Source organism: Colletotrichum lupini, chromosome 6, assembly GCF_023278565.1.
Source record: "Colletotrichum lupini chromosome 6, complete sequence".
Taxonomy (NCBI): Eukaryota; Fungi; Ascomycota; class Sordariomycetes; order Glomerellales; family Glomerellaceae; genus Colletotrichum; species Colletotrichum lupini.
The window spans coordinates 500,622-526,622 of record NC_064679.1 but is presented as its reverse complement, the minus strand read 5'-3'; the positions used below and the strand labels follow the sequence as shown (position 1 = coordinate 526,622).

At 51.4% G+C, this 26,001-nt stretch overlaps 9 protein-coding genes across 9 annotated transcripts; 6 read left to right on the top strand and 3 right to left on the bottom strand.

Annotated features, from left to right (window-relative positions):
• Positions 1–568: 568 nt before the first annotated feature.
• On the top strand, positions 569–970 carry CLUP02_11632 (endoribonuclease L-PSP; the record flags this gene model as incomplete). Its single annotated transcript, XM_049290599.1, has 1 exon — positions 569–970. The coding sequence occupies one exon, from the start codon at positions 569–571 to the stop codon at positions 968–970; it is 402 nt and encodes a 133-aa protein (XP_049147744.1).
• A 2,304-nt stretch (positions 971–3,274) lies between these two features.
• On the top strand, positions 3,275–3,904 carry CLUP02_11631 (aldehyde dehydrogenase; the record flags this gene model as incomplete). The annotated part of the gene is made up of 1 exon (XM_049290598.1): positions 3,275–3,904. The coding sequence occupies one exon, from the start codon at positions 3,275–3,277 to the stop codon at positions 3,902–3,904; it is 630 nt and encodes a 209-aa protein (XP_049147743.1).
• A 77-nt stretch (positions 3,905–3,981) lies between these two features.
• On the bottom strand, positions 3,982–5,337 carry CLUP02_11630 (uncharacterized protein; the record flags this gene model as incomplete). The annotated part of the gene is made up of 1 exon (XM_049290597.1): positions 3,982–5,337. The coding sequence occupies one exon, from the start codon at positions 5,335–5,337 to the stop codon at positions 3,982–3,984; it is 1,356 nt and encodes a 451-aa protein (XP_049147742.1).
• Positions 5,338–5,882: 545 nt separating this feature from the next.
• Positions 5,883–7,249, top strand: CLUP02_11629 (uncharacterized protein; the record flags this gene model as incomplete). The annotated part of the gene is made up of 3 exons (XM_049290596.1): positions 5,883–6,053; positions 6,118–7,141; positions 7,203–7,249. The coding sequence occupies 3 exons, from the start codon at positions 5,883–5,885 to the stop codon at positions 7,247–7,249; spliced, it is 1,242 nt and encodes a 413-aa protein (XP_049147741.1).
• Positions 7,250–8,398: 1,149 nt separating this feature from the next.
• Positions 8,399–13,004, top strand: CLUP02_11628 (Cel3c; the record flags this gene model as incomplete). Its single annotated transcript, XM_049290595.1, has 12 exons — positions 8,399–8,550; positions 8,682–9,529; positions 9,613–9,631; positions 9,750–9,812; positions 9,875–9,923; positions 9,978–10,115; positions 10,256–10,355; positions 10,423–10,996; positions 11,080–12,121; positions 12,177–12,568; positions 12,623–12,897; positions 12,943–13,004. 12 exons carry the CDS (start codon positions 8,399–8,401, stop codon positions 13,002–13,004), a joined length of 3,714 nt encoding a protein of 1,237 aa, XP_049147740.1.
• A 254-nt stretch (positions 13,005–13,258) lies between these two features.
• Positions 13,259–15,734, bottom strand: CLUP02_11627 (uncharacterized protein; the record flags this gene model as incomplete). Its single annotated transcript, XM_049290594.1, has 4 exons — positions 13,259–14,342; positions 14,409–15,077; positions 15,155–15,573; positions 15,654–15,734. 4 exons carry the CDS (start codon positions 15,732–15,734, stop codon positions 13,259–13,261), a joined length of 2,253 nt encoding a protein of 750 aa, XP_049147739.1.
• Positions 15,735–16,391: 657 nt separating this feature from the next.
• On the top strand, positions 16,392–18,183 carry CLUP02_11626 (sugar transporter; the record flags this gene model as incomplete). The annotated part of the gene is made up of 5 exons (XM_049290593.1): positions 16,392–16,770; positions 16,823–16,929; positions 17,002–17,136; positions 17,199–17,572; positions 17,649–18,183. The coding sequence occupies 5 exons, from the start codon at positions 16,392–16,394 to the stop codon at positions 18,181–18,183; spliced, it is 1,530 nt and encodes a 509-aa protein (XP_049147738.1).
• Positions 18,184–19,256: 1,073 nt separating this feature from the next.
• Positions 19,257–21,929, top strand: CLUP02_11625 (vacuolar sorting protein VPS1; the record flags this gene model as incomplete). The annotated part of the gene is made up of 6 exons (XM_049290592.1): positions 19,257–19,553; positions 19,613–20,175; positions 20,225–20,351; positions 20,404–20,823; positions 21,067–21,612; positions 21,669–21,929. 6 exons carry the CDS (start codon positions 19,257–19,259, stop codon positions 21,927–21,929), a joined length of 2,214 nt encoding a protein of 737 aa, XP_049147737.1.
• A 1,471-nt stretch (positions 21,930–23,400) lies between these two features.
• Positions 23,401–25,474, bottom strand: CLUP02_11624 (uncharacterized protein; the record flags this gene model as incomplete). The annotated part of the gene is made up of 4 exons (XM_049290591.1): positions 23,401–23,790; positions 23,848–25,022; positions 25,100–25,253; positions 25,457–25,474. The coding sequence occupies 4 exons, from the start codon at positions 25,472–25,474 to the stop codon at positions 23,401–23,403; spliced, it is 1,737 nt and encodes a 578-aa protein (XP_049147736.1).
• Positions 25,475–26,001: the final 527 nt, after the last annotated feature.

Sequence of the window (26,001 nt, the reverse complement as noted above, 5' to 3'; positions counted from 1 at the left end):
TCATGAGGCAAGCCAAGGACATAATCTTGGTTCTCCGATTTGGCGAGACACGAATACGAGTGCAAGCCATCGCATTTCGGGCAGTAGTTCAGCCGAGTTGTGTGAGGGCTTCTAAGGTAGATAGGAAGAATTGATTCATTATCACGTTAAACTGGAAATCTAGCCGTCCCCTCCATTTTACGAGCAACATCCTTCCCAAAGGGGCAACAAGATGGACCAACTCGAGACTTACGTTGTGGAACACCACTCAAGCCAGCCCTCATCGTTGATTCACTTGGTTTCTCAATTAAGGAGTAAGACAGGTCATCTGAAAGCGGTAACCCGAGAGCATATCCTGCAATACTAAAGCGGTACGAGCTTGGCATTACTTCACCATACAGACCCCCCGCACTAGCTGCATGCAAACTACTTGAGCCTCTTGGCTGCCCTTCTCAACTGCCTTTCGCGTAGATAATTAGCTTAACTATGGTACTGTTGCCCGTCTGACGAATCTTATGTATCAATACTGCTTCTCTATTCTTTCAAGCACACTAGGTTAAGCCTACCACAATCCTCTACAGTCCCAAATATGGCTTCTGCCCAATTTTTCAACTATCCAGGGACTGAGTCCAACGCGGAGCAACACCACTACTCCCAAGCTGTAAAGATCGGAAACGTCGTTCGCACATCAGGTCAGGGCGGCTGGGACGAGGAAGGGAATATCACAACCGACCTCCAAAAGCAGATCGCTATTGCGTTCGAGAATGCTCTCAAAGCTCTTCAAGCCGTTCACCCACGCCTCAACTTCAAGGACATTTATGCGATTCGCTCCTATCATCTTAATATGGACTCGAGTTTCGACATCATGACGATGACGTTCAAGACACTGTTCCCGAATCATAGACCTATCTGGACGTGCATCCAAATTGGCAAGCTTGGATTGGAAGGGATGCAGGTTGAAATCGAAGTTGAAGCGTTGATCCCCGTCTAAGGAACATGGATGTAGGATGCAAGAGAAACTTTCCCAATCTTGTGGGTTAGACACGATCAACATCGGCGCGGTGTCTTGGGTACTTTATGTACCATATCGGCTATCTGTCTTCAGAGCATCATCAGTCACCAAGTGCAACATCGTATAGCCTTCTGCCGTGCATCATTTGTTTTGACAAACTGAGCGAAATTTTGTAAAATCACTCAACTCTGATGCTTTCAAGTACATGCAACTATGTGACTGCAGACAGCCCTTGGACCACCTTGTGGACTTCAAGGGACCATGGCTAGGCTGTAGAATACCGAGAGTGTAAAAAGGTTAGTTTTCAACTTCACCTTAACTAACCACCAATAATACTCCGACGTATCATTGCGAGCTTGCGACGATACCGCTAGTTTCTATACTTTTGGTAGAAGGTCCAAGCCAAGACGCAAGTTCATCCTGATACAAAGTCGGCTGCAAATGCAGCGGTGGCGCAACCCGCAAGTAAGCTCACTGTTGGCAAAATTCTGATTGGCGGCACTGAAGTAAGTTTAAATAACTTGAGCTTGGTTGCTCCAGTTGAGAAACCTTCTCAGGGTAGTGATGGACCGCCGTGGCCAAAGTTGAGGCCTATGCGACCAACCTGCAACTTGAGCGTCACTACATGTAGTGGTGTGTTGCCTGTCTCGGATATCCAGTCCCGACTTGGGACTGGGCAAAATGTCTCATGCTTCGTATCCGCAACTTGGAATCATGTCAAGCAATCACCGAGTTGAGCTTCCACTTCCCGGCCCTCTAATTCAAGCTATCCGACCACCCTGTGCTGCTGCACCTCAACAGCCCCGCGCCAATGGTCAAAAAAGTTGCCTAATTCGGACAGCTCCTGCGGGAAACCCCGCACCCCTCTCATTGGCGTTGGGATGGTTGAAATTGACGCTGCACAGCTTGGAGTTACTAAGGTGGGGAGAAGTATCCGGACACATGTGAACCTGGTGGGCACTTACGACTAGGAGACGGGATCTTGTCCATCTTTTGTCTGCTTCAGGATCTCCGAGCCGCCAGTGTGGCCCCCGTCTGATAGCTAGCCGCTGACGATCTGCAGAATTTCACAGATCCGCTTCCCCACTTGTCTGGGACACTTTGATGGCGGAGACACAATGATCCCATTTATTGCCTAGTCTGTCCGACATGCATTGACAGTTTGCGTGGATAATAAGAGGGCGGGCTGCCTCACGTCTTCGACTTGAAGCAAGTCACCCTGCCCTGATTTGCTCAACTACGGCAGTTGTGTCTTGGTTTCATTCCCCTTACCCACACCCTCCGGAGTTCGCACCAAGATGTCAGCTGCTACCTTGAGCCTCACAGCGCCGAATGGCACGAAGATCTCCCTGCCTACAGGGCTCTTCATCAACAATGAGTTCGTGAAGGCTAGCTCAGGATCCAAGATCACTGCCATCAACCCAAGGTACGATAAGAAGTTGAAGTTACTCGTCGAATCCCACGAGACTGACGACATCATAGTGATGAATCTGAGATCGCTGCAGTTGAAGCCGCATCACCTGAAGATGTTGATAAGGCTGTAAAAGCAGCACGGGCAGCACTAAATGCCCCAGGCTGGGGTGACATCTCTGCTACGGATCGGGGCAGATTGATGTTCAAGCTCGCCGACCTCGTCGAGGCAAACCAAGAGACTCTGGCCACCCTTGAGACGTGGAACGGCGGTAAGCCGTATGGCGTGGCCCTCGGAGAAGATGTGGCGGAAACAATCTCAACGCTACGCTATTATGCTGGCTGGGCAGACAAGATTCACGGCGAGACCATTCCGACAACGCCTCAGAAGTTTGCGTATACAATCAAGCAGCCGATTGGAGTTTGTGGACAAATCATTCCGTGGAACTATCCAATCATGATGGCAGCATGGTTAGTGAAATTTCTTCTTCACAGTTAAAAGGCACGAACTAATTCAACTTCCAGGAAGCTCGGTCCGGCATTGGCGTGTGGCAACACAGTGGTTTTGAAACCTGCCGAACAAACGCCACTCTCTGTCCTGTACTTTGCAACTCTGATCAAGGAAGCAGGATTTCCTCCAGGCGTTATCAACATTGTCAATGGACTTGGAAGGGAAGCCGGCAACGCCCTAGTTTCTCATACCAATGTTGATAAAATTGCTTTCACTGGCTCCACAGCAACCGGAAGACAAATTATGAAGTCTGCGAGCGTTAACCTGAAGAACATCACGCTAGAGACCGGCGGAAAGTCACCTCTCGTGGTCTTCAGCGATGCCGATCTCGACCAAGCAGCAAATGGGGCCATGTTGGCATCATGAGCAACCAGGGCCAGATCTGCACATCCACATCCAGAATCCTGGTTCATGAAGATGTCTACCAGGACTATGTTGCAAGGTTCAAAGCGATATGTCTTGAGAACAAGGTGGGCAACCCCTTCGACGACGACACATTCCAGGGACCGCAGATCATCAAGGTCCAATATGAGAAGATTCTGGGATACATCCAAGCCGGTAAGGATGAAGGTGCCAAGCTTGTGACTGGTGGAGTTCCATTCAAGAACGTCGGGGATGGCAAAGGATTCTTCATCGAGCCAACAGTCTTTTCCGACGTGAAGAAAGATATGAGGATCTTCCAAGAAGAGGTTTTCGGTCCTTTCGTCGCCATCACGCCCTTCAAGACGGAGGAAGAGGCAGTTTCTTTGGCTAACAACACTTCATACGGACTCGGCGCTGCGTTGTTCTCACGCGATATCGAGCGGTGCCATCGCGTAGCCGCCCGCCTCGAATCTGGAATGGTCTGGATCAACAGCTCGAATGACTCTGATATTCGTGTTCCATTCGGTGGCGTCAAGCAAAGTGGCATTGGTCGCGAATTGGGAGAAGCTGGTCTGGCTGCTTACTCACAGACAAAGGCAGTGCACGTCAACATGGGGTTCAAGCTGTGAACTGGTCAAGTAGAGAAATCTTGAAAGCCCAAAGCCACACGATCTATTGCCAGCCCCAAACTTCCTTTTTGAATTAATTATAGCACGACGGCATCTGACGCCAAGTCGGAGTACGTTTCCGACCACGTTACGTCCTCTCGAGCGGCCTTCCATACACCGCACAAAACCTCAGAGACAGTATGTAAGCTAGCAAACCGCATCTCATCACGAATAATATGAAGGATACCCAGAACTGCTTTTCTGTGTCTCGGGGACTGAACATGCGCACCAGCAACGAGCAAAGGGAAAATGACACAATTCAGCACCTTTGACGGCTGTTTCATATCGATGATGCACTCTAGACACGGCAGAACGTGCTGCTGTACGAGAGAATGAGAGACTAATAGGCCGCAAATGGCTCGATACATGTAGATGAGAGCCGTATGCTGAAAGGCGCGAATTAAAGTGAAATCGTTGTTTGCCTCCGAGTCCGGATCGACATCTCCAGTATCTGAACATGTGTCCGTGATCTTGGCATACATCGGAGACAAGGCCGTCTCGAACTTGCGGATAGTTTCCATTGAGAGTTGCTCGGTGCCGTTGTTCAGAGCATCTCGGAACTCTGTTAGCCGAGATATCTGCTGGAAAACTGAGGCCAGGGATGAGCGTCCAAGGATGTCTCTTCCCCACCATACGGATCTCTTCTCAATCGAATCCCATATTTCGTGAGGGAACGAGGGTTTCCCTCCCTTGAGCATGATAGTTGTGAGATCCGTTGACGCAAATTCGGAGAGGAGCATGTGGATCGACTCATGACTCGTCTCCAGGACCGGGAGAATGCCCCCGAGACTGTCGATGATTGCCTTCACGCCCCCATGATGACTGGACGTTGACGCAGACGCCTGAGCGCATTCAAGGTATCCGTCGTGGAAATAGAGTAAGAGCACAGCAAGCAACAGGGTCATGAGTGAACTCTTATCGACCATGTGAGCGCCGCCGACCTCACCACGTACGGCCGCAAGACACTCGAGTCGCTTCATACGAAGAAGACTGCGGCTGTTTCTCCCGTCCTGGAGAACCCGGTGCGCATCCGCAATGACGCACGCCGCGAGAAGTACGACCCGATGCTCAAGAGCCTGTAAGATTGGGGCCGCGCAAGGTTCCGGGGCCGTCGTGAGAAGCGGCCACAGGCGGTGGTGGAAGTAGTCCAGGGCGCGCCGTTCGTCTGAAGCCAGACAGGACGCGAGCTGCGCGTCTCTGGTGGCGATCTGGTAGATGGCCGGAGCCTTGATCGTGGGCCGGGTGCTCCATTTCAGGCGGCGAGCGTTGAAGTCGCAATCCGCGCCAATCTTGGCGCAACGATTGCACCGCGGCTTTGTCAGGTCGCACTTGATGCGGCGCTTCTTGCAGGGCCAACAAGATCCCTCGACTACCCTGACTCTGTTTGTGGGCATCTTTGGGGCTCCAACGGTCAAGAGACGGCTAGCTGGATGTTTTATAAGGCTGCGTCAATGTCGAATTGGGTACTAGTAAGCTCTCGGCGACGTTCGCGATAGCAGATAGTGACGAGTGAGTGGAGATCCAAGCCTGATGTTGTGGTTTGCTATCAGCAGGGTTCGGATTCCCGTCTGGTATCAAGGCCCCTCCTCCCAAGTGCTCGAGAAGGATTCGGTAGATGGGGAAGCTGTGCGGGGGAATAGGGGGATGAGCACGGATGGGATCCGGGCTGGATTGACTCGACGAAGCTCCAAAGTTTGCGAGATTTGGTCCATCTAGTTTCCCCAAGGGGTTTAGCGGCAGTTAAAATGACCCGGTCTACTGTTTTGTGTGACAGCTGTAACTGTTATCCGGGATCAAACCTTGTTTTGCAGATCAGAGAACGCGTCGGAAGCCCATCCGGTGGGCGGTCATAATCCGTCTTGAACCCAATGGCTGCAAAATTTCGAGTAGACAAACGACCGACCCCGATAAAGAGTAAGCTCTTCACGACAAGTCAACAATGGACCCTGCAACGAATGAGACATGGGCTGAAGTCCAGATGACGCTCAATCCATTGACAACTATGAGCACTGCCGTTGCACTGGTAGCTTGCTCGATCATAGCTCTCATTTTGGGCATCCGGCTAGCCCGGTCACCGCAACCAGCGAGTGAACCCTTAGAAATCACACAAGTACGACTTGGCCTCCCAGTGTGCAAAATAGCCAATTTGAATGATTCTGATTGAAATTTCATAGCTATACATATATCCCATCAAAGGGCTAGGAGGATGCGCTGTACAACGAGCACATTTGGGCAAGTACGGCTTAGTCGGAGATAGGACGTTTTCCCTGCAAAAGGTCATCCGGGATAAGACCGACCCATCCAAGAAGACGTATGAGACCATGTTCATCGGCTACTATCTCTATATGGCACTATTCCGGGCTTCAATTGAGCATGATGGAAGGCAAGAAAACGCGACCGATGGAGAAGTCATAGTAAAATGGCACGGCCGGGGAACGGAGCATGGCAAATCTATCAACGAAGCGAACATCACCACCACTGATGAAATCCGATTCGCCCTATCGCCAAGTACAGAGGGGCTAGAAGTGATCGACACAAGCCTTCACGTGAGCCAGGCCAAAGCCTACGACATGGGCGACGAACTTGCGACGTGGTTCTCGGAGCGCCTCGGTGTTGAGGCGAGACTCGCCTATATTGGTGACGGCTCTCGACCTGTCCTGGGGTCTTTGGCACCAAACAGCAAAGCAGGCCTGCAAAAGGCTAGACTCGCTAGACGTCTCAGGTCATTCGTCCCATTTGCCCGGTTTCCCGAGGAGCGTCTTGTCTTCAACGACCTTGCACACTACCTCGTCGTCACTGAAGAGTCCACCGCGGAGGTTTCTTCTCGCCTAGAAGGCGACTTGACGATGGACGTTCGAAAGTTCCGCCCGAACCTCGTCGTCAAAGGCGCAAGCGGTCCCTTTGCAGAGGACTTTTGGGGCGAGTTGACGTTCGACGGCGGTGTCCAGATGCCTCTGACGGCCAATTTTTATCGTTGCCAGAGCATTACTGTTGACTATGAAACTGGCAAGACTGCGAGTGACGATCGTGGATTGGTGTGGAAGAAGCTGAATAAAGATCGCCGAGTTGACAAGGGCGCCAAGTATAGTCCTGTCTTTGGACGTTATGGGTACTGCTTTGGATCAGCTGTTGGAGAGATACTAAGCGTGGGACAGAAAGCGCGAATCTCCCGCGTTAATTCGGACAGAACGACTTTCGGTAAGCTTTCAACCTTACTTCACTGGTAATGATCGAGTCCTTTGCTAATGAGGCTTTCTAGATTGGCCGCATCTCACAACGTTCGGCATCAACCAGAAGAAAAACTAGATCGAGGGGTTAATACTTGCTTGGAAGATTTCGGGAAACACAACGGCTTCTACCAGGTTAGAAGATTATTATAGAAACCGGCATAGAACACAAAATCAACCAAAGTCATACCTCCGACGAGAGGGAAGCACTTTGGTTTCCGTGGACGCCCTATCAAGTCAGTGGGCGAATTGGATAGTCGGGTAGATCTTATTTATTACGGGGGCGCGAAAGTCTCCGGAAACTAGAATGCTAATCAAAAGCAGCTTTTCGCCCGGATCGGAGCCCTTAGGCCTCCCGGAGGAGGATGTGCCTAAAGGATAACGTTGAATCGTGATCGTGACCCGGGTCAGTGACATGGGGGGGCTGACTACCCGCTCCGCTAAGGTGTGCCGGCGCTAACCTCCGCAAACTCCATATCCCACCCAGTTCGTCCGAGTGTTGGACCGGCCGGCTCAGCACCTGACATAATCCACCATGGTTAAGACTGAGGAGAACCGTAGTGCTGAACGAGTGGCCAACCAACTCACGGCCCGAGTGACATGTCTCGAGTATTATTGCCCAGGTGGCGATTGAACACAACCTTAGTGGTCCATGCCGAGACAAAATTCTCAAAATTCTTCCAAAGGTCTTCAGGATCCAAGCTGACATGGCCTATGGCGCATATTTCTAATGTCAAATGAATTCGGCCCGGTTATTATGCAACGTTGTCACTCCGCCGAACCGATGTGCAGTTCACATCGAATCATCAGTGAGCATGGATACGAGAAGCTGTACTGCAATTTTTTAACAGATGAACTAGGACTAGCCAAGTCCGCATGAATTCCGCAAGTAACTCCACTAGGAACACATCTTTCCAGTGACGAAGCAGCCAGCGCTCAAAGTCTTGTTTGACACACAAGTGAACAGAGGCGCAGATGACATGGCTTACTGCATAGCAAGAATTGAAAGTGGGGAGATCTGAATGTGTGTAGATCAGTGTTGCGCAAAACTCGTCCAATTTTTGGGAAATAGTAGAACGGACGAAAGCATCCTTTCCCACCAAGTACGAAGTACAGCGCCGTTACACCGTACCTAGACGGCATGTTTGCTGGCTCCGTATGAATTATTCATTCATGTCATTGCATCTATACTCTTGAATCGGAATAATGCTTATTGTCATATCAGTGAATGAGAAATACCCTGACGATCAACATTGCGCTTGCGGACTTGGCGGTCGGTCTACAGCTCGGACGTTTGAGATACCCCGGATCCATACCTATCTGCGGTCCGCCATGCTCGAACGAAGATGACAAACCTACTTATGCTTCGATGATATCACCGTCTGAAATTTAAAACCGCTCGTACTCGCGAACATTGTTCGAACGTACTATTTATGAAGACTGTCGGACCCTACAGTCTACAGGTAGTAAACCCGACGATCTCTTCCAACATCATTCACGTCCCATACAAGCTATCCACCAACGATCAAAATCATCCGATCAGAACACATCGTCAACAAGTCTAAAATGTCTAGCACAACTTCTCCAGCTGAGCCGTGGTCCTTGAAGGGCAAAACTGCCATCGTCACCGGAGGCTCCCGCGGAATCGGCAGTGGAATTGCCGTACACTTTGCCCGCAAGGGCGTGGAAAACCTCGCCATCACGTACGTGGCAAACAAGGCCGCTGCCGATAATACTCTCGCACAATGTCGCGAATTGGGTGTCAGAAATGCTGTTGCAATCAAAGCGGATTCAATCGATCCCACAATCGCCCCAAAGATCATTAAGGATGCCTTGAACGGACTGAAAGTTACGACTATTGATATTCTGGTCAACAATGCGATTCTCGCTGATATTACCAACACCTCGGACGTCAAGACGCTGCAAGCCAAGGACTTCAACGACATCATGGTCGCAAACGTCTACACCCCGGTCAGCCTGACAACGGCTTTCATGGAGCATGCGCCCAAGTACGGTGGTCGCGTCATCAACATCTCCAGTATTGCCGGTAGAGTGGGTAATCCGAGCCCGATCATGACGTACGGAGCCACGAAAGCCGCGCTCGATAGCTTCACGAGGTCTTTTGCAGACACCTTTGCCGCAGAGAAGGGAATGACTTTCAACAGCGTGGCGGTTGGACCCACGGAGACCGATGCGCTCGCTAAGGCGAGGGAACTGCATGCGGAGTTCATCGACAAGCAGATCGAGTACATGACTGTTGGTCCACGTCTTGGGAACACTGATGATATCGCCTATATCGTGGGATTTCTTGCGAGTGAAGAGGGACGTTGGGTCAACGGAGCTGCTGTCAGCGCAAACGGTGGACATCGTCAAACCCTTGCTCATTTTGGCTGATTTTATGGCTCAACATATTGGATCACCTATATGGACGTTTTCAGATAGAGTACATGAATCAACCACGGTAACTTACGAATAATACTCACTTGACTTCCACACCTCTTCCCATGTCCCATCATACTCGCCACGTTCATAACATTCCATCGTTCTCTGTCAGTCGGATATCATGATTCTGCCATCAGTTCAATCATGGAAGGGGTCGCCGCGACCGACAATCTGACGGCAACAGCCATTCATAAATTGAAGTATCACAAGAAGCCACAAGGCTGTTCAAGTCGTAGCTCATGTCTTCATGCCCGACTTGCAGAATACTGCGTAACGTATTCATGAGAAAGACGAGTCCTCACACTATTACAGTGGCACAGTGGTTAATCACATGCAATTGGAAGGCTAACCTACATGCCCCTCAGCGCTATTTCCACTCCGCAATGTACAAGTACCTAGCTTATTTTAGCTCACTCCACCTTCGCATCGTGCAGCGCACCAAATACGGCGACTTCCGGGCTGCTCCGGCTCCCGACATCCGAAACGGCAGCCCGGGTATCCGGGTAGCTCTCCGTATACCTCTCAGCTCTCGTTTGAGGAGCTCACTCCATATTTCGATTTCAATAGTTTCTCTATTCATCTTTTTTGAGATCGTTTATTATACTGGTTGTTGGTGTTGAACATGGTGTCTCACGACAACGAGTTGATTTCATCCAACATGCAACCGCCTCCAAGAAAGCTTGTCAACGTTGATCAGATCATCGAAAATGCCACACTCGCAGAGAAGGTCTCGCTGCTTGCCGGTGAGAACCCCCCAAGAAAAGAAACCCATCAAGCTGAGTCCCTAGTACTGACAGTTTATGGGCAAAGGCTCCGACTTTTGGCACTCCACCCCTCTTCCCCAGCACAACGTCCCGGCCATCAAATGCACCGATGGACCCAATGGCGTCAGAGGCTCACGATTCTTCAACCCAGTGCCTGCGCTTTGCATCCCTTGTGGGAGCGGCCTAGGAGCAACATGGAACCCTGAGTTGATCGAGCAAGCTGGCCAGCTGCTTTCCAAAGAATGCGACGCCAAAGGTGCCCATGTCTGGCTCGGCCCAACGGTCAATATCATTCGCTCCCCGCTGAATGGTCGTGGCTTCGAGTCCTTCTCTGAGGACCCGCACTTGAGTGGAATGCTTGCAGCTGCTATCATCAGGGGGGTTCAATCTCGAGGGACTCTGGCAGCTCTGAAGCACTTTGTGGCTAATGATCAAGAGACCGAAAAGATGTCTCTCGACGTGCGCATGTCTGACAGGGCACTTCGAGAAGTCTATCTCTTACCTTTCCAAATCGCTTTGAGAGACAGCAATCCCAGAGTAGTGATGTCTTCTTACAACAAAATTGGCGGCCTGCATGTTTCTGAGAACTCCATGATTCTTCAAGACATCCTGCGGAAAGAGTGGGGGTTTGATGGTCTCATTATGAGTGACTGGCAGGTCTCATGCTCCATTCGTTCAACAGTGTATCGGCTAACACGTGCAGGTACGGCACCTACTCTTGTGAGGGAGCGCTCAACGCTGGCGTTGACATTGAGATGCCCGGCCCTAGTCGTTACAGAGAGAAAGAAGCCCTTGCCGCAGTCTTCTCCGGCAAAGTACAACAACACACCATAGACGAGCGAGCGCGAAAAGTTTTACAGTTTGTCAATGACGCGGCTTCAGCTCGCGTCGAGAAGGAAGAGAATATGCGGGATGTTCTTGAAGACAGGGCCCTGAATCGCCGTTTAGCAGGCGAGAGTATCGTGCTGTTGAAGAATTCTGCCAATCTATTGCCAATATCAACCGAAGACTGCAGTGAAGTGGCCATCATCGGGCCAAATGCTGAGCTCGCAGCTGCTTGTGGAGGAGGCAGCGCGAGTCTTCGACCATACTACACCAGTTCCGTACTCAAGGGCATACGGGACTCACTACCTCCTACAGCTGAAGTACACCATGAGCCGGGTGTGTATGGATATATCTTGTTACCGCCTTTCACAGAAGACAACGTGTGCAATGATGAAGGTCAACGAGGTGTGACGATCGAATTATTCAACGAGCCGCATATGATCAAACAGCGAATGCCGTTTGATCGTGTTACGATACCGGACACCACCTATCAACTGATGGACTACGAGCATCCCCAGAAGGGAGAAACTTTCTTCATGTCTATGCGTGCAAATTTCGTTCCAGAACACACCGGCACGTACGAATTCGGTTTGGCGACTTACGGCATTGGTGACCTATTCATCAATGATGAGCTCGTCATTGACAACTCAACAGAACAGACACCGGGAGGCATGTTCTTCGGCAAGGGCTCAGCCGAAAGGCGAGCAACGTATGAGATGACAGCTGGGAAGCGGTATCACCTTCGCGTTGAGGCCGGCAGTGCTGCGACATCAAAGGTGAAGGGTGGCTCACTGTTAGCGATCCCAGGTGGCGCGTGCCGGTTAGGTGGTTGCCGTAAAATTGATCCTGAAGAGGGCATCCAAAGAGCCGTCGAGCTAGCGAAGAGATGCAAATACACTTTTGTGGTTGCCGGACTAAACGTAAGAAACTCTTAACAACTGTTGCATCCCAGAAAGCTGACGATAGTTACTCTAGGCGGACTTGGAAAAGGAGGGCAAAGATAGAGACACGATGAACATGCCGCCACAAGTAGATAACCTTATCGCAGCGGTTCTAGATGCGCAACCGAACACTATCGTGATTACTCAAGCCGGGAATCCAATCAGCCTACCTTGGAGGCATAGCGCCAGGACGATGGTCCACAGCTGGTACGGCGGCAATGAGGCGGGCAACGCCGTAGCGGACGTTATATTTGGACGCATCAACCCCAGCGGCAAATTGCCTATGACCTTCCCTGCTCGGCTAGAAGACAATCCTGCGTACCTTGCATTCGGCAGCGACAATGGCAAGGTCTACTACTCTGAAGACATCTTTGTTGGGTACCGCTGGTACGAAGCGAGAAAGATGGAGGTTGCATTCCCATTTGGGTAAGTTGACTTGCTTGTACTTTTGCAGAAGCCTGCAAGCTGACGTTCTCCCAGCCATGGTCTGAGTTACACTACCTTCCAAATCTCGGAGATACAGGTATCGTCCTCCAGAGTTCACATCAGCATAGAAAATACCGGGCGGATGGCAGGCGCAGAAGTTGTCCGCCTGTACATCAACTACTCGACTACATCTCCCAAGTCAAGATTTTCGCGTCCCGTTCGCTCGCTTATGGGATTCGAGAAAGTCCTCTTGCAGCCAGGGGAGAGAAGAAGAGTCTCAATTCCTATCGATAGATATAGCACCGCTGTCTGGGATGAGAAGAGGAACAGTTGGTGTTGTGAAAGAGGCCGATATACTGCTTCAATCGTTGCAGGAGGCGCGATCTTAGATGGCTCCTTTGAGCTTGAGAAGGACGTGTTCTGGACTGGCCTTTGAGTAAAGGCCCCCATATGCGTGGTCGGGCTTGAGCAGATGTTACATGTACACATACCTACGCACCAAGTATTTGTTCTATATAGAGACTTCAGACAAAGACCTTGCGTAATGCCTCGAAGCTTAGGGCTTGAGGATCTCATCGATAGCTCCATGTAGCCTGCTACAAAGTCACTGAAAACCGTTGCAAGATGACAGCAGTGCCAAGAGCGTTGTGAATTTGGGGTTCCAGATCTCGAGATCGGTGCTACCAACGATCAAAAGCAACCAGAATCAGCCATATTCCAGTCGTTTTGGAGTGGCATGAAGGTATCTAGAAATAAGTCTGGCTGACATTCCCCGTAACTCGGCTCAAAACCCAGAGTCATTGATACATCGTACGGTGCCGCACTTGTACCGAAGCCAGCTTCTGAAAAGCCAAAGCCATTGGCTGTCAAATCTTGAGGCATCGGCATGTATGGCTGCGGGCCATGCTCCTTTGACATATCGGTCATCAGGAACTGCTGAGGTGTGACACCATCTGCGCCCACCCCTATTGCCGGCGCATTTGACTGGTACTCATCCCTGTCCTCTTCACCGTCTTGTTGGAATTTCAGTTTCCGAATCTCATCTGTGACGCTGTATTTTGAATAGACCTCCGTCACCGACCCTTGCGTACCTCTCTCCACACCAGGTTGTTGAGCCCCGGTCGCCTCGTTGTCGGATCCTGGCTGTTCGGCCTCCCAATTAGATCTGAGCGGGCTGGAGTCCCCAGAGTCACGCTCCACATCGTGTATGAGATCTGCAATTCCACCTCGCAACAGCTTGGTGGTGGGGTATATCTCAGCTGGCGTCTCCAGAATATCTGAGCACGCCTTCAGTTTGGATATCAAGACATCCTTGGGCAAGTTGGCGAACTGGCTTGATCCAAGCCGTGATATGACACGGGCAGAGTGGAAAGTACACATCACCAAGGCCGGATCTGTGATAAAAATGTCTCTCCCCATTTCATTCACTGTTGCCATGATATTCGCAACAGCAAGCGCATGCTGGAGACACTTGTCTCTGCAGAAAGAGACCAAGTCCTGAGGCAGAGTTTGCAACTCTTCCACGGGGAGACCTTCCCGAAAGCCCGGTATCGTAAACCTGTACATATCGCATTGGCACTGATGCCACCATGTATGGAACATGACGAAAGGGGTGCGTTGTGGGGTGTAGGCTCGGAGAAAGAGGTTCTTTTTGTCGAATGCAAATTGTGGCGGTAGCGAACGGCGCAGCGCATCGAGTTCGTCCACAAGTCCTTTGAGGAGCGAAACACATTCAACTAAGGGCTTCCGATGATGTGTGATTGTGTGCGATAACCTAGATAGACTGGTTAGCTTGGGGCCGACAGACCGTCAAGGCAGCAATAAAATCTTGATACTGTACCTTTGTATTCGATCTCGAATGTCGAGGACTCGGATATTGTACGCCATCAGACCTAGCTCCAGAGAACATTGATTTTCCGGGGGCTTCAGAGGTTCTGTCATTACAGGAATATCCAGAGTAAAAGATCGCTCGTGGCAGGGAAGTTGGAGGTGTATTGTTTCCTTCGGACACCCGGTGAATTCTGTTCTTCCGCTGGAGTAAAGCGTTTCCATGGTGTAGATCCCCCACATGAGACGCCGGCGACGCTCTTGAGTAAGGAAGCTTAGGCGGCCATCTTCATAGTTGAGTCGCATCATGAATGCTAGTCTTGCTGCAAGGCAAGCAGATACTAGCATTTTACTAAATCGACGAGCGATGATGTGGTCCAGTGTAGTGAGCATAAGTGCCTCGATATCCGACATGGAAGGCTCACTGAGCCGCATAAAGAGCTGCATCTCCGACTCTTGGATCCATCTAGTCGCTTGTTGCAGACGGTTACTGTCCCCTGATGCAATATAGCGCGTTGTCAGACCACACATTGCCTTCAGAAGGCGCGGGTTGTATGTGTCCTGTGCCCAGCTTTGACAGAAGGTTGCCTTGTGGATGAAGCCATAGCAGGGTATTGGATAGACAAAGTCGAAGAAAGCATCGATGTGTTGCTTGATGATTGTCTTGTTCGAGTTCAACTCACTACATAACAGAACATATTTCAGTAAACTTCAGCACACAGGGAATTGCCAAGTAGACTTGCAAGGGACTCAACTTACAACCCAAGTGACGAGGCTGGTGAATGCGCAACGGAGGAATCTCGATTCATAGATGAAGTTCTATTTTCCATGCTGTTTTCCGAACCACCACGCACTGTAGCCGGTGGTTGGTGTCGGAGATCCGAATTTGGGTTTCTGGTTGATGAAGACTTAGACACATCTGGGTACTGGCAGTCCACACCCCGATGAGAGCATCGCTGACATGAGGGCTGCGTGCCACAGCACTTTGTCTTCTTGTCACGACATTGTATGCAAGCAGTACGCACGCGACGCTTCTCCAGCCTCAGATGGCTTGGGTCACTGCTGCTAGGAGTGGAAGAATTTGCAGCATCCGGCAACTGATCAGGTGCTGCAAAGGAGCAATGAAACTTGAGCCGACGACAATTTTCGCAACCTCCAGGTGCGCCGTCACATCGGACCTATCGGCTACGGGTTAGGGGACCCTCTTCCCGAAGGACCGCGGCAGGGAGACTCCGGGTGCAAGTTGACCGCGACTTACCTTGCGGTTCCGGCACTGGAAACATATCTGCAACCCTTTTCGGGGCCGACCCGAAGCGCGATATGGATTAGGCGTCTCCATGTTCGAGTCTTACCCGCAGTATTTTCTGATCAAAAGAGTGAAGATGCATAAGGTCGGGGGACGGGGTGGGAAGTCGGGGGAAGAAGAGATGACATGTCTTCCGCCCGAGTTCCGCGTTGATTTTGTCTTTCTCGCATCCGCCCGAGTTCCGGGCCCCGGGGGCCACCCTAGTTGGACGCCAAAATCCCAAGCGGGCGGTCACCGGGTTCCTCACCCGCAAAAGATTTTCGTTCTGGACTCTCTGCTGGTACGCTGGGTCGCTCCGTCGCAGCGTGGCTTTCTCCATTCCTCCACTCACCTCCAGGAATTCGTCCCTAGCGCCGTGAACGGCTTGCTTCCCCAGTGGGTTCCCCAAGTTGGGGAAACCTCCTCGGCCATGTGTTGGTTCATCTCGTGCGTCTGATCGGACGACTCTATTGCCAGTGAAAGGGGTGATTAGCTCAGATCAACGGGGAGTCCTGGCTCCACTTGACAGGGAACGACGTAGTAACGTAATAAGCACGAGGCGTAGAGTTTGATTCCTTCAACGCGTCTGAATACATAAAGACCGGGCAAAGAATGCATCGCCAATTTCAGCCCGAGCACCCTGTCACTTGAGGCAAGGAGCTGAGGTTATTCGAACAGTCGCACAAAGATCTCCGAGGTCTCACTTTCGCGATGGCGCCCAACCGAATCCTTAAACATTTCAACGGCACCCTGGCTGCGGCCTTTACCGTAATTGCCGTCTCGACCTTCAACTATGGCTTCGATAACGCCGGCTACTCAACAACACAGGCGATGGACGCGTTCCAGCGCCAGTTTGGCGACCAGAACCCCACAACTGGCAAGTGGAAGCTTCCCACCGGCTGGCTCGCCTTGTTCAACAGTCTCAACTACATCGGCTTCGCGGCCGGGGTCATCATCGGTAGCCTCGTCAGTGCTCGCTGGGGTCGCCGGTGGTGCATGTTTGGAATGAGTGCGTGGGCCGTTATCCCTGCAACAATCGCGATTACTTCAAGTACCCGAGAGCAGATCATGGCTGCACGCATTCTGAACTGTAAGCGGTTCCTCCCTCGTCCTGCATCAGAGTTGCTGACTGGAGCATGCAGACATCTACGTTGGTATGGAACTCGCTGTGGTCCCAGTGTATCAGTCTGAGATTGTCCCCTCGGAGATTCGTGGTTTTGCAGTCGGCTCCTACCAATTCAGTCTGATGGTAAGCTTTTTGTCTCCAGTCAGTGGAGTAGTTAAGGTAACAGGCCTGCTCAACTAACAATTTTTTGTCCAGTTTGGCACTCTGATTGTCAACTCTATCTGCAGAGGAACCAGCACCCTGGATGGCAATGCATCTTGGCGGATTCCGATGGGCTTATTCTATGTCATTCCTGTCATCGTCATGGGCCTGATCTTCTTCATCCCCGAGGTAAGCATATGTCGACCACAACCCCCCATGCGATAGACTGCACCTACTGACTTTCATTCAAGTCACCTCGCTGGTTGTTGACCCAGGACAGAGTCGAAGAAGCCCAAATTTCCTTAAGGAAACTCCGAGCCGGCACTATCTCTGACTCCGAGATCGATGAACAGTTCGCCGCCCTCCAGTACGCTTTGAAACAGGAAGTCGAACAAGGAAACTATATGGAACTCTTCAAGGGTGTCAACTTGAAGAGAACTGGTATCGTGATGGCCATGAACTTTTTCCAGCAAGCGACCGGGCAGGCTTTCGCCTCTACCTACGGTGCAATCTTCATCAAGGACATTGGCACCGTTAACCCCTTTACCATGACCATCATCAATGCCGTCGTGAACCTTTGCATGGTCTTCGTCGGACTCTACCTGAATGATCGTGTGGGACGTCGGTACGTAGATCTCTACCACAGACCGTCTCTGTCGTGCCTTCTGGGCCATAAGTGTACTAATCTCATAAATTCATAGACCTCTTCTCCTGATCGGTGCAGTTTGGCAATTTGCCGCCATTGTAACCATGGGCTCCCTGGGTACAGTGGCCGAACCATCATTCGCCGTCAAAACGAGCATCGTGGCCATGCTAACGATCTTTGCCGCCGGCTACGTCTTTGCATGGGCGCCTCTGAACTACGTCGTTACGACCGAGATTCCGGCCCTCCGACTGCGCGACGCCTCTCAACGAACGGCGTCAATGGTCAACGTCTTGGCCAACTTCCTCGTCAACTTCAGCATCCCATACCTGCTCTACACTCCTGGCGCAGGATTAGGTTCGAAAGTCGGTTTCATCTTTGCGGGAATCCTGGTGCTGGCGCTTGTCTTTACGTGGTTCTGCATCCCTGAATGCAAGGGCAAGTCTCTCGAACAGATCGACCGGATGTTCAACGAAGAGGTCCCGCTGCGCAAATTCGGCAAGTACAAGGCGGAGGACATGTTTCAGGCTACGCCAGAAGACGGCGAAAAGGCCGGGGTTGTTGTGACCGCAAGACACACGGAGAAGGCGTAACACGGAAGGAAGTCTTTGGTAGTGCTATATTCGGCGGTCACTAGATGATCTATCTTAATTCCTGAACCAAGAGCAAAACTCAGGGGCAAAAATCTCACGTTGCCAAATCTCAATGTTTCCCAAAGCTGTGCTGTGCCCGCCCCTTCATCAACTGATGAGAGGCTCAGCCCCTATGTAGGGGCTATTCTCTCTTACTAGTCGAGAAATAATTCTGGCCAGAATCCAGATTTGGTAGCAGAATGTGGTTGAATGTGGCCACGGAAAGGCTAGGTTGTTTCATGATGTGGTCTCATTAACCTCTTTGAGAATTGTTTCGATATGTTTATCCTCGAGGGTAACAGCGGAGTTCACTCCAGAGTCCTGTTGGTTCGGTCCACGCGGAGTAACCTGCCCGTTGCGGTCCAGCCCGAGGCGGCCCGGCACGGCGGTAAGAACCCATTTCTATTGACTGCATTCAAAACGTGGTTACATCGGCGTGGCCGGTTCCAGGATCGCGCTCAGCTCGTTTCGCGACCACTGTCTTGGGTCTCTTGGGGTAGATAAGCATTCTTTCGTTGACGAACTAGATTGGGTCGTTCCTTGCCTCCTGAAAGGCCCCTGGTCCAACCTGCTACCAACAATATGGTGCTATTCGACTTCAAACAACCCCTGCATTCAGAATCGGCCGCTACATCTCAATTGAGTTGGTGATTCAATCAACGTCCACTTCGATTGCTCACCATTGCTTCACAATGCCAAGATCACAGCCTTCACACCACGTACCTGCGATGAATCTGCCTCGTCGGGTCAGCTCCCCTGGCGCAGAATTCCAAGTGTTATTGATGAAACCTTATCCCTATGCCAACTAACAATGGCAGTCACAGGGAAATGGGCATTGAAATTCTCTTCCTCTTTCTGAGTATAAAGATGTCTTAACTCGTCTTAAGTCTCGTTCCCGTGTTTTGTATTGATGAACACACACAGCAAGTCTTCACAGCACACCGAAATCGTCATATCTCTTTCTTATCTTTCCCTCTCATCAACCCGCAATTTATCACTCCCTTTAACTATACAATAACTTTATTCGATTGAGAATGGCTCAACCAACAACCCTCTCAATCCCGTCTAGCTTGTTCGAGTTCGAGCGCAAGTCGCCAGGTTTGCCCATATCTCCAGTCGGTACCTACCCCGAGTCACAGGGTACCGAGTCGCAGGTCGACTATGCCGCCGGCTCTGGAGCCACCTCTCCATGCTACGACAACGGTCACTATCAAGACAAATCTGATGTAATACCCGAAAATCCATTCGACAGTGAGAGCAGCAGGGTTCTATTCGATGCCATTGACAAGCTTCAATCTTGTGGAGTCAGCCAAGAGCTGGCCATTCCTCAGGTAAGATTAGCATATCTCCTAGCACCTTATCAAAGTTTGCAAGTTGATCCATATCTCAGCTTGTCATTGTCGGTGGTCAATCCACAGGGAAGTCGTCATTACTCCAGAGCTTGACCGATATTCCCTTTCCAGTCGGTTCAGGCTGCTGCACTCGCTTCGCGACAAGGATCGTGTCTCGGAGAACCGCGCCTGGAAGTCGTAGCTCCGTCAAGGTGACAATAGTAGAGCCTGATGTTACTGACAAATTTGGCTATCCACCGGATGATACGTACAAAGAATTTCCGCCTTATGTAACTGATCATCTGGGCGTCGAAGAGTTTACGCAGCTGATGGAAAGTGTAAGCCCTGTCCAACCCTTCATGTTCCTTACACAGCGCCATCTCTTACAGACACTGCAGATCACCACCAATTACATGGGAATCAAGAGAGGCAAAGGACATTCGACGAAAAACTTTGCCTCTCAAGTACTTCGGATAGAACTGTCAGGTCCTTCCCGATCACATTTCAGCATTCTTGACGTACCTGGCATCTTCTCTTACGCTCATGATGTCAACGAGGCCGAAGAGCATGGTGTGAGACAGATGGTCGAGGAGTACATGAGACAAACAGCGAACATTGTCATGTCAGTTGAACCTCGCGGTTTGGCCATTCGTAAAGCTGATGAGTAGCAGTTGCGTGGCCGCCGCTACGGCTGATTTGTCTACGCAAGAGATCTTCAAGATGGCCGCCAATTTTGTCGACAAAAGTCGTCTTGTTGGAGTCTTCACTAAGTGTGACAGGTTGGAGAATCCAAACGAGGTCAGCTGCGACTGAGACTTCATGTTGCTAGATGTCTGCTAATCCTCGTCAGGTCATTGACATCGCAAGTGGATATGGCAAAGACTCTACAAGATCTATCAAGGATGGCTGGTTTGTAGTGAGAAATCGATCCGATGCCGACGATGAAGAGTTTGACTTCAAAGAAGCTGAACGCAAACTCTTCAGTCGCTCGCCTTGGGACAGGATCCCGGAGAATCGACGAGGCTCCGTACAGCTTCAGAAATATCTCGGCAATCTTCTCTGCGCTCAAATTCGAGGAAACTTTCCCGCGATTCAAGAGTCAGTCCGGAAGTTGCTCTCAGACGCCAAGGACAGCAGGAAGAGCCTCGGAGAGCCTCGCCCAAACCATAGTCTCCGCCAGCGATATATCAGGGATGTGGTCGAGAAGTACCACACAGTGGCGACAAAGGCTCTCAAGAGCCCCGGATCGTTGGCCAAGGACAGTCTACGGGTCAGAGGATTAGTTCGTCGCGCAAACGAGAGCTTCACCGCTCAAATGCTTGCACGCGGGCATACGCACGCCTTTGAAGACCATGGAGTTGACCCTTTGACCCAGCTCTCTGACACGATCTCCGTCTTGTCAAATCCACAACCGGCCACAGCTCCGACACCAACCGGGCATGAGCAAGTTACTACGCCACCGACAACACCGCCAAAGAAGTGACATGCACCGCCACCTCAACAACCTACCAAGTCTCAGTCCCATCGCGGCGCGTCGTTCGTAGATGAAATCCGGGAGCAGCTTCACATCTGGCAGACAACAGAACTCCCCGGGATGGTGAACACAGAGGTCATTCAGATTCTCTACAAAACGCAGTCAGAGCAGTGGCAACGGATTGCTGAACAGCACATTGAGAACATTGCGGACGATGTAGAAAGGGCTTCTAATTCGATTCTCGAGGATGTCTGTTCGCCTGACAATTGTTCAAAAATTCTGTGCGAGGAGCTAGCTCGAGCCCTCACCCACTTTCAGCATGAAGCCAAGCAGAAAGCTTTACGAGAGCTCAAAGAGCACTGCCGGCGCGAGAGAGAAACTCACCTCCAGACGACAGACGCAAGGTTTCACGAAAGGCTGCAGGCTCTGCGGACTGTTCGACTTCTCGAAGCGATTGGCAACAGCTTTTCTTCGTTCAAAGGTCTGGACCTGAGCAGCTCCAAGGTTCTCTTTCACCAGTTACATCACTCAATCGAGGGCAACATGGTTAACGATGTGCATGACGTTGTTAAAGTTTACTACGAAGTAAGACGAGCCCCTTGCAATGCCACACCTTGAGAAGTTTCTAACACACCGTCTAGCTTTCTCTCGAGGCCTTCATCAGATACGTCACCAACGATATTGTCGAAGATTTCGTATCTTTCTCCAAGGGGCCCCTTTTGGGATTGTCCACGGACTGGGTCTTCACGTTGACTGATGAAGAAGTTCACAGGCTCGCTCGCGAGGATGACGAGACAATGGAGAGACGTTCGCACTATGACGGAGTCATTGAGAAGCTGCAAACTGCGCATGAAATAGCCGAGAAGGCTAGAATTCAGACGCGGAATCTTGGGGACATGTGAGCTTACCTCACTGGGTGCTCGAGAGACTCGAAAGCCGTGATCATAGTGTATGATAGAAGTTGGCTTCCAGGTGTTAGGAGATTGATAGTTCAGATCCATCGATTTCTCCCGTTTTCTATACACTTCTCAAGCATACATATCAAGCCTGATTGTCCGTAACAATTTGGTGTATCTCACTTCAAGAACACGAATCAACAGTCTGGGATGGTATTACTAGCGAAGACGCACCTAAAGCAGGAATGGCTTCTCTTGCATAAGTCTAGAACGAACACCCTGTGCGGATCCTGACTCACTTGCCCAGAAGTACGGTACCTAGATTCGCCAACCGTCGCGAACCCTGCTTCTGGATGGCCCCGAGTCAACGTGGTTCCCCATGGGGTTCGTCACGATCCATGATGAAAAGGCCCAGATAGAGTTTTCCGGTGGCGTGTTACCCGGGCCGGAGAGTCAAGTGAAGAGTTGCGGAAAATCGGCTAGAAATTGGACCCCTGGGAGCCGCAAAGATGCAACCAACAAAAGTAAGTAGTGCATCAGGAACGCAGCCGTTTACGGATACAGGTTGGGAGGCCGAAGCGGCGCATGAGCGGTTGCACATTCCTGTCCGGGATTTCCTCTTGGGGCAAGCCGAGACTGAGACCGTGCAAAGAAACAAAAGAGACTCTTGTCAGGACCCGGTTAGAGATGAGATGGCGTGGTTTATGGTGGTCCAGGATGTCTAGTTGCGTCGCAATGGTGCCTTTTTTGCATTCCGGGGACAGGGACGGCAAAATCCTGGGGGACATGCGGGGTAGGGTTTACGGAGCAACCATCAAGAAGTAGTGTGTCTGAGGCTCGCGAGGCCGGACAGCACTCCGCCGGTGGCTGACTGATTGATTTGATGGTCGGATTCCTGCAGTCGGCAATACCAGTCTGCTGAACGGGTGAATTTGGATCTTGGCGACTACTGAATCCGAAGTGTAAAGTTTGGTTTTGCCTCCGAGTCAAACCCGGGAGTTGCTGTAAGCGCTACCTTAGCCTGCTGGCAACTCCGGGCAACGTCCGGGAGGCAAACTGGAACCAATGTTGTTCGAGTGGCAATGGACTAACTGACGTCGACGGCAATAGTCAATCCCGAGACACGGCAGTATCAATCAAGAGGCGTTACGAACGTTGGCCACGATCAAAGCAGACGAGACGTAGATTCATGGTATTTGGATAATTGAATCATTTGTTGTGGTATCTATGCTTGAATCTAGATAAACTAGGTAGTGGTATCTCAACAACAGTCGAAGTCCTACAGGCTTCATAAGAGAATAGGAATTAATGGCATCGGATATCAATCCGTGCCCAATTTGAGAAGGCCGGAAACTGCCCGGCAAAGGACATAATTCGTAGAGATGGGGTATATCGGTTTTGGGCCACCCTGGCCAAGTTCCGCATCCCGACCAGGGGACTCAAGTGCGCAATCTTGAGGGCGGGAATGAACCGCAAATTAAGACTTCTCCTCCTTCTCAACGTTCTGGGTCTCCTCGTCCTGGCGCGCCCACAGCCCGTTAGGCTCACCACTGCTGGTGCTGCCCTCGCGACGGTTCTCGCGGGTGGTGGCGTGACCAGTCTCCTTAGCGTCGTCGTAGGTGATGAGAAGCTCGCCGTTCTTGCCGTAGCGGTGAGGCTCTTTGCGGGCGACGTCGACGACGTCGAAGGCACCCTTGAGTCCGGGGGAGGCCTTAGCAAAGATGGAGTCCATTTCTTCAAGAGAGCGGTAGGCGGTCTCGGGGAAGAAGAAGTAGGTGACAGGAACGATGATGGCGTTGATGATGGCGAAGATGGTGTAAGTGTGGTGCTTAATGGAGTCGAAGGCGACAGGAGTAATCATGACGACCTGTAGTTCCAACGTTAGTGTTGACACGATAGTAAGTAGGCTCGGAAAGAAACGTACCATAAAGTTAAAGATCCAGTTGGCGGAAGTAGAGAGAGCGTTGGCGGGAGCACGAATACGCAGGGGAACGATCTCGGCGGGGTAGAGCCAGGTCATGCCGAGCCAGCCAACGGCGAAGAAGGTGTTGAAGACGAAGAGGAAGACAATTCCAGTGATCTGGCAGGCGTAGGTCTTCTGGGAGTTCACACCAGCAAGGATAGCCATCGTAGCAGCCTGACCAACAGCGCCGAAGAGCATGAGCTTGCGGCGACCAACGCGCTCGACGAGGAAGACGGCGGGCCAAGAAGCAATGAAGTACTCGGTACCGTTGAGAGCAGCCAGCAAGTGAGCCATGAAGCGGGTCATGCCGAGGTTGGAGTAGATGACGGCGGCGTAGTAGGTGATCAGGTTGATACCGCAAATCTGCTGGAACATCTGGTTGACGTAGCCGAGAGCGGCGCGATGGAAGTTGCGGTTCTTGTCCATGGTGAAGAGGTCGCGGAAGCTGCCCTTGGACATCTCTTCGACCGTCTCCTTCATGACAATGTACTCATTCTTACAGTATTGATCGTCCTCTGGCAGATCGGCGATGGCGGCGATAACCTCTTTGGCCTCCTGATCACGGTTCTTGAGAATCAACCAGCGAGGAGACTCGGGCAGGTTCCAAACAAAGGCGAGGATGAAGAGACAGAAGAGAATCTGCAGAGCCAGGGGGAAACGCCATGCGACAGAGCCGGGGGCAAATGACATGCCGAGGTCGATCCAGTACGAGATCATGATACCACCGCTGATGAGAGCACCCTCAATCATGACGAGCTTGCCGCGCTTGTGCGATGAGCAAGTCTCAGATTGCCAGGTAGGGACTGTTGATGTGTTGCCGCCGTTTCCAAGACCAGTGATGATACGTCCGATGATGAGATGCTCGATGGAGAATGCAGAAGCCTGGAGAGCAGCTCCGATGACCATGATGGAGGTACCGAGGATAATCATACGCTTGCGACCAAGGGGGTTTCCGATGAAGATGGTGATAATGGCGCCGAGGAAGCAGCCGAGGTTGTAGGAGGCGACGGCAATACCTTGGTTGGTAGAGCGCATGCTCTTGATGTGAGGAAGAAGGCCGGCCTCTTCGGGGTTGATGGAAGGGAATTGGGACTGGAAGGCAGGCAGAGTGAGAATACCACCAGTGACACCCTGGTCTGGATGAGAATGACAAGTTAGTCCATGTTGTTTGGCCGTTTCGGAGTCAAGTCCGTGATGTGAGATTGAAACCTACCATATCCGAAAAGCAAGAAATCACATCCTGCGATAATACTGATGGCCCAATTAAGGCTCTTGCCTCTGAGGCCGAAGTAGTTGAGCTTGCCCATCTTGGAGACTCTTTCACAGCGGACAGTGTTGGATCGACGGGTTCCAAACAATGTCGAGGGCTGTAGGTCGTAGATCGGTTGGTGAAGGGGATGAGGTTGAGTCGGGATGAGAGGTAACAACAAGAAGATCAGATGCGAATTGAGATGGCGAACGTGTCGACCTTATAGATGAAAATCCCAAACCTACCGCGACAGGGTAAAGATCGGCAATTTCAGCGCGACGCCAGGAATTACTTCTTTCTCCTCACCACTCACGCTCATACCACAAGACGCAAGTACATGCCCGAACCTGCACTGACATGGTAACATGGCTACTCGTGCCAGCCTCGGACCCTGGCGTTGGTGCTGTTTACACCGAACCCAGAAAACACCAAGTAGCCAATCCCCAGCCGTCCCACGAAAGGCTGCCCCGATTTCCCCCAATCCCCGTACGATCCAAGATCCCTCTGGAGGGGAGGGGACATTCTCCGACCTTGAGGAGGGGGGGGGGTAACGACTCCACATCCGGTTCCACGGGGGTGGACAATGGGGCTCGAGGGGAGGACACAAAGAACGGTTGGTGACATGTCGTCAGGTCCGGCCAAGACGCCGTCATGGAACGCGCGGGGCCGCTTGTAGCCAATACGGCGCCGGGAAGGGTAAGAGTTTTGCGGGTTCGTACATTACAAGACGTTGCAATACGGTGGCTTCACCGCTCTGAGACGCGAACACTCGTGGAGTTTCCGTCCTATCGCGCGGCAGAATTCGGAGAGACACCGACGCGAGAATGGTACCTTTGCCATCACGCCCGTGATTGACCAAAGGATAA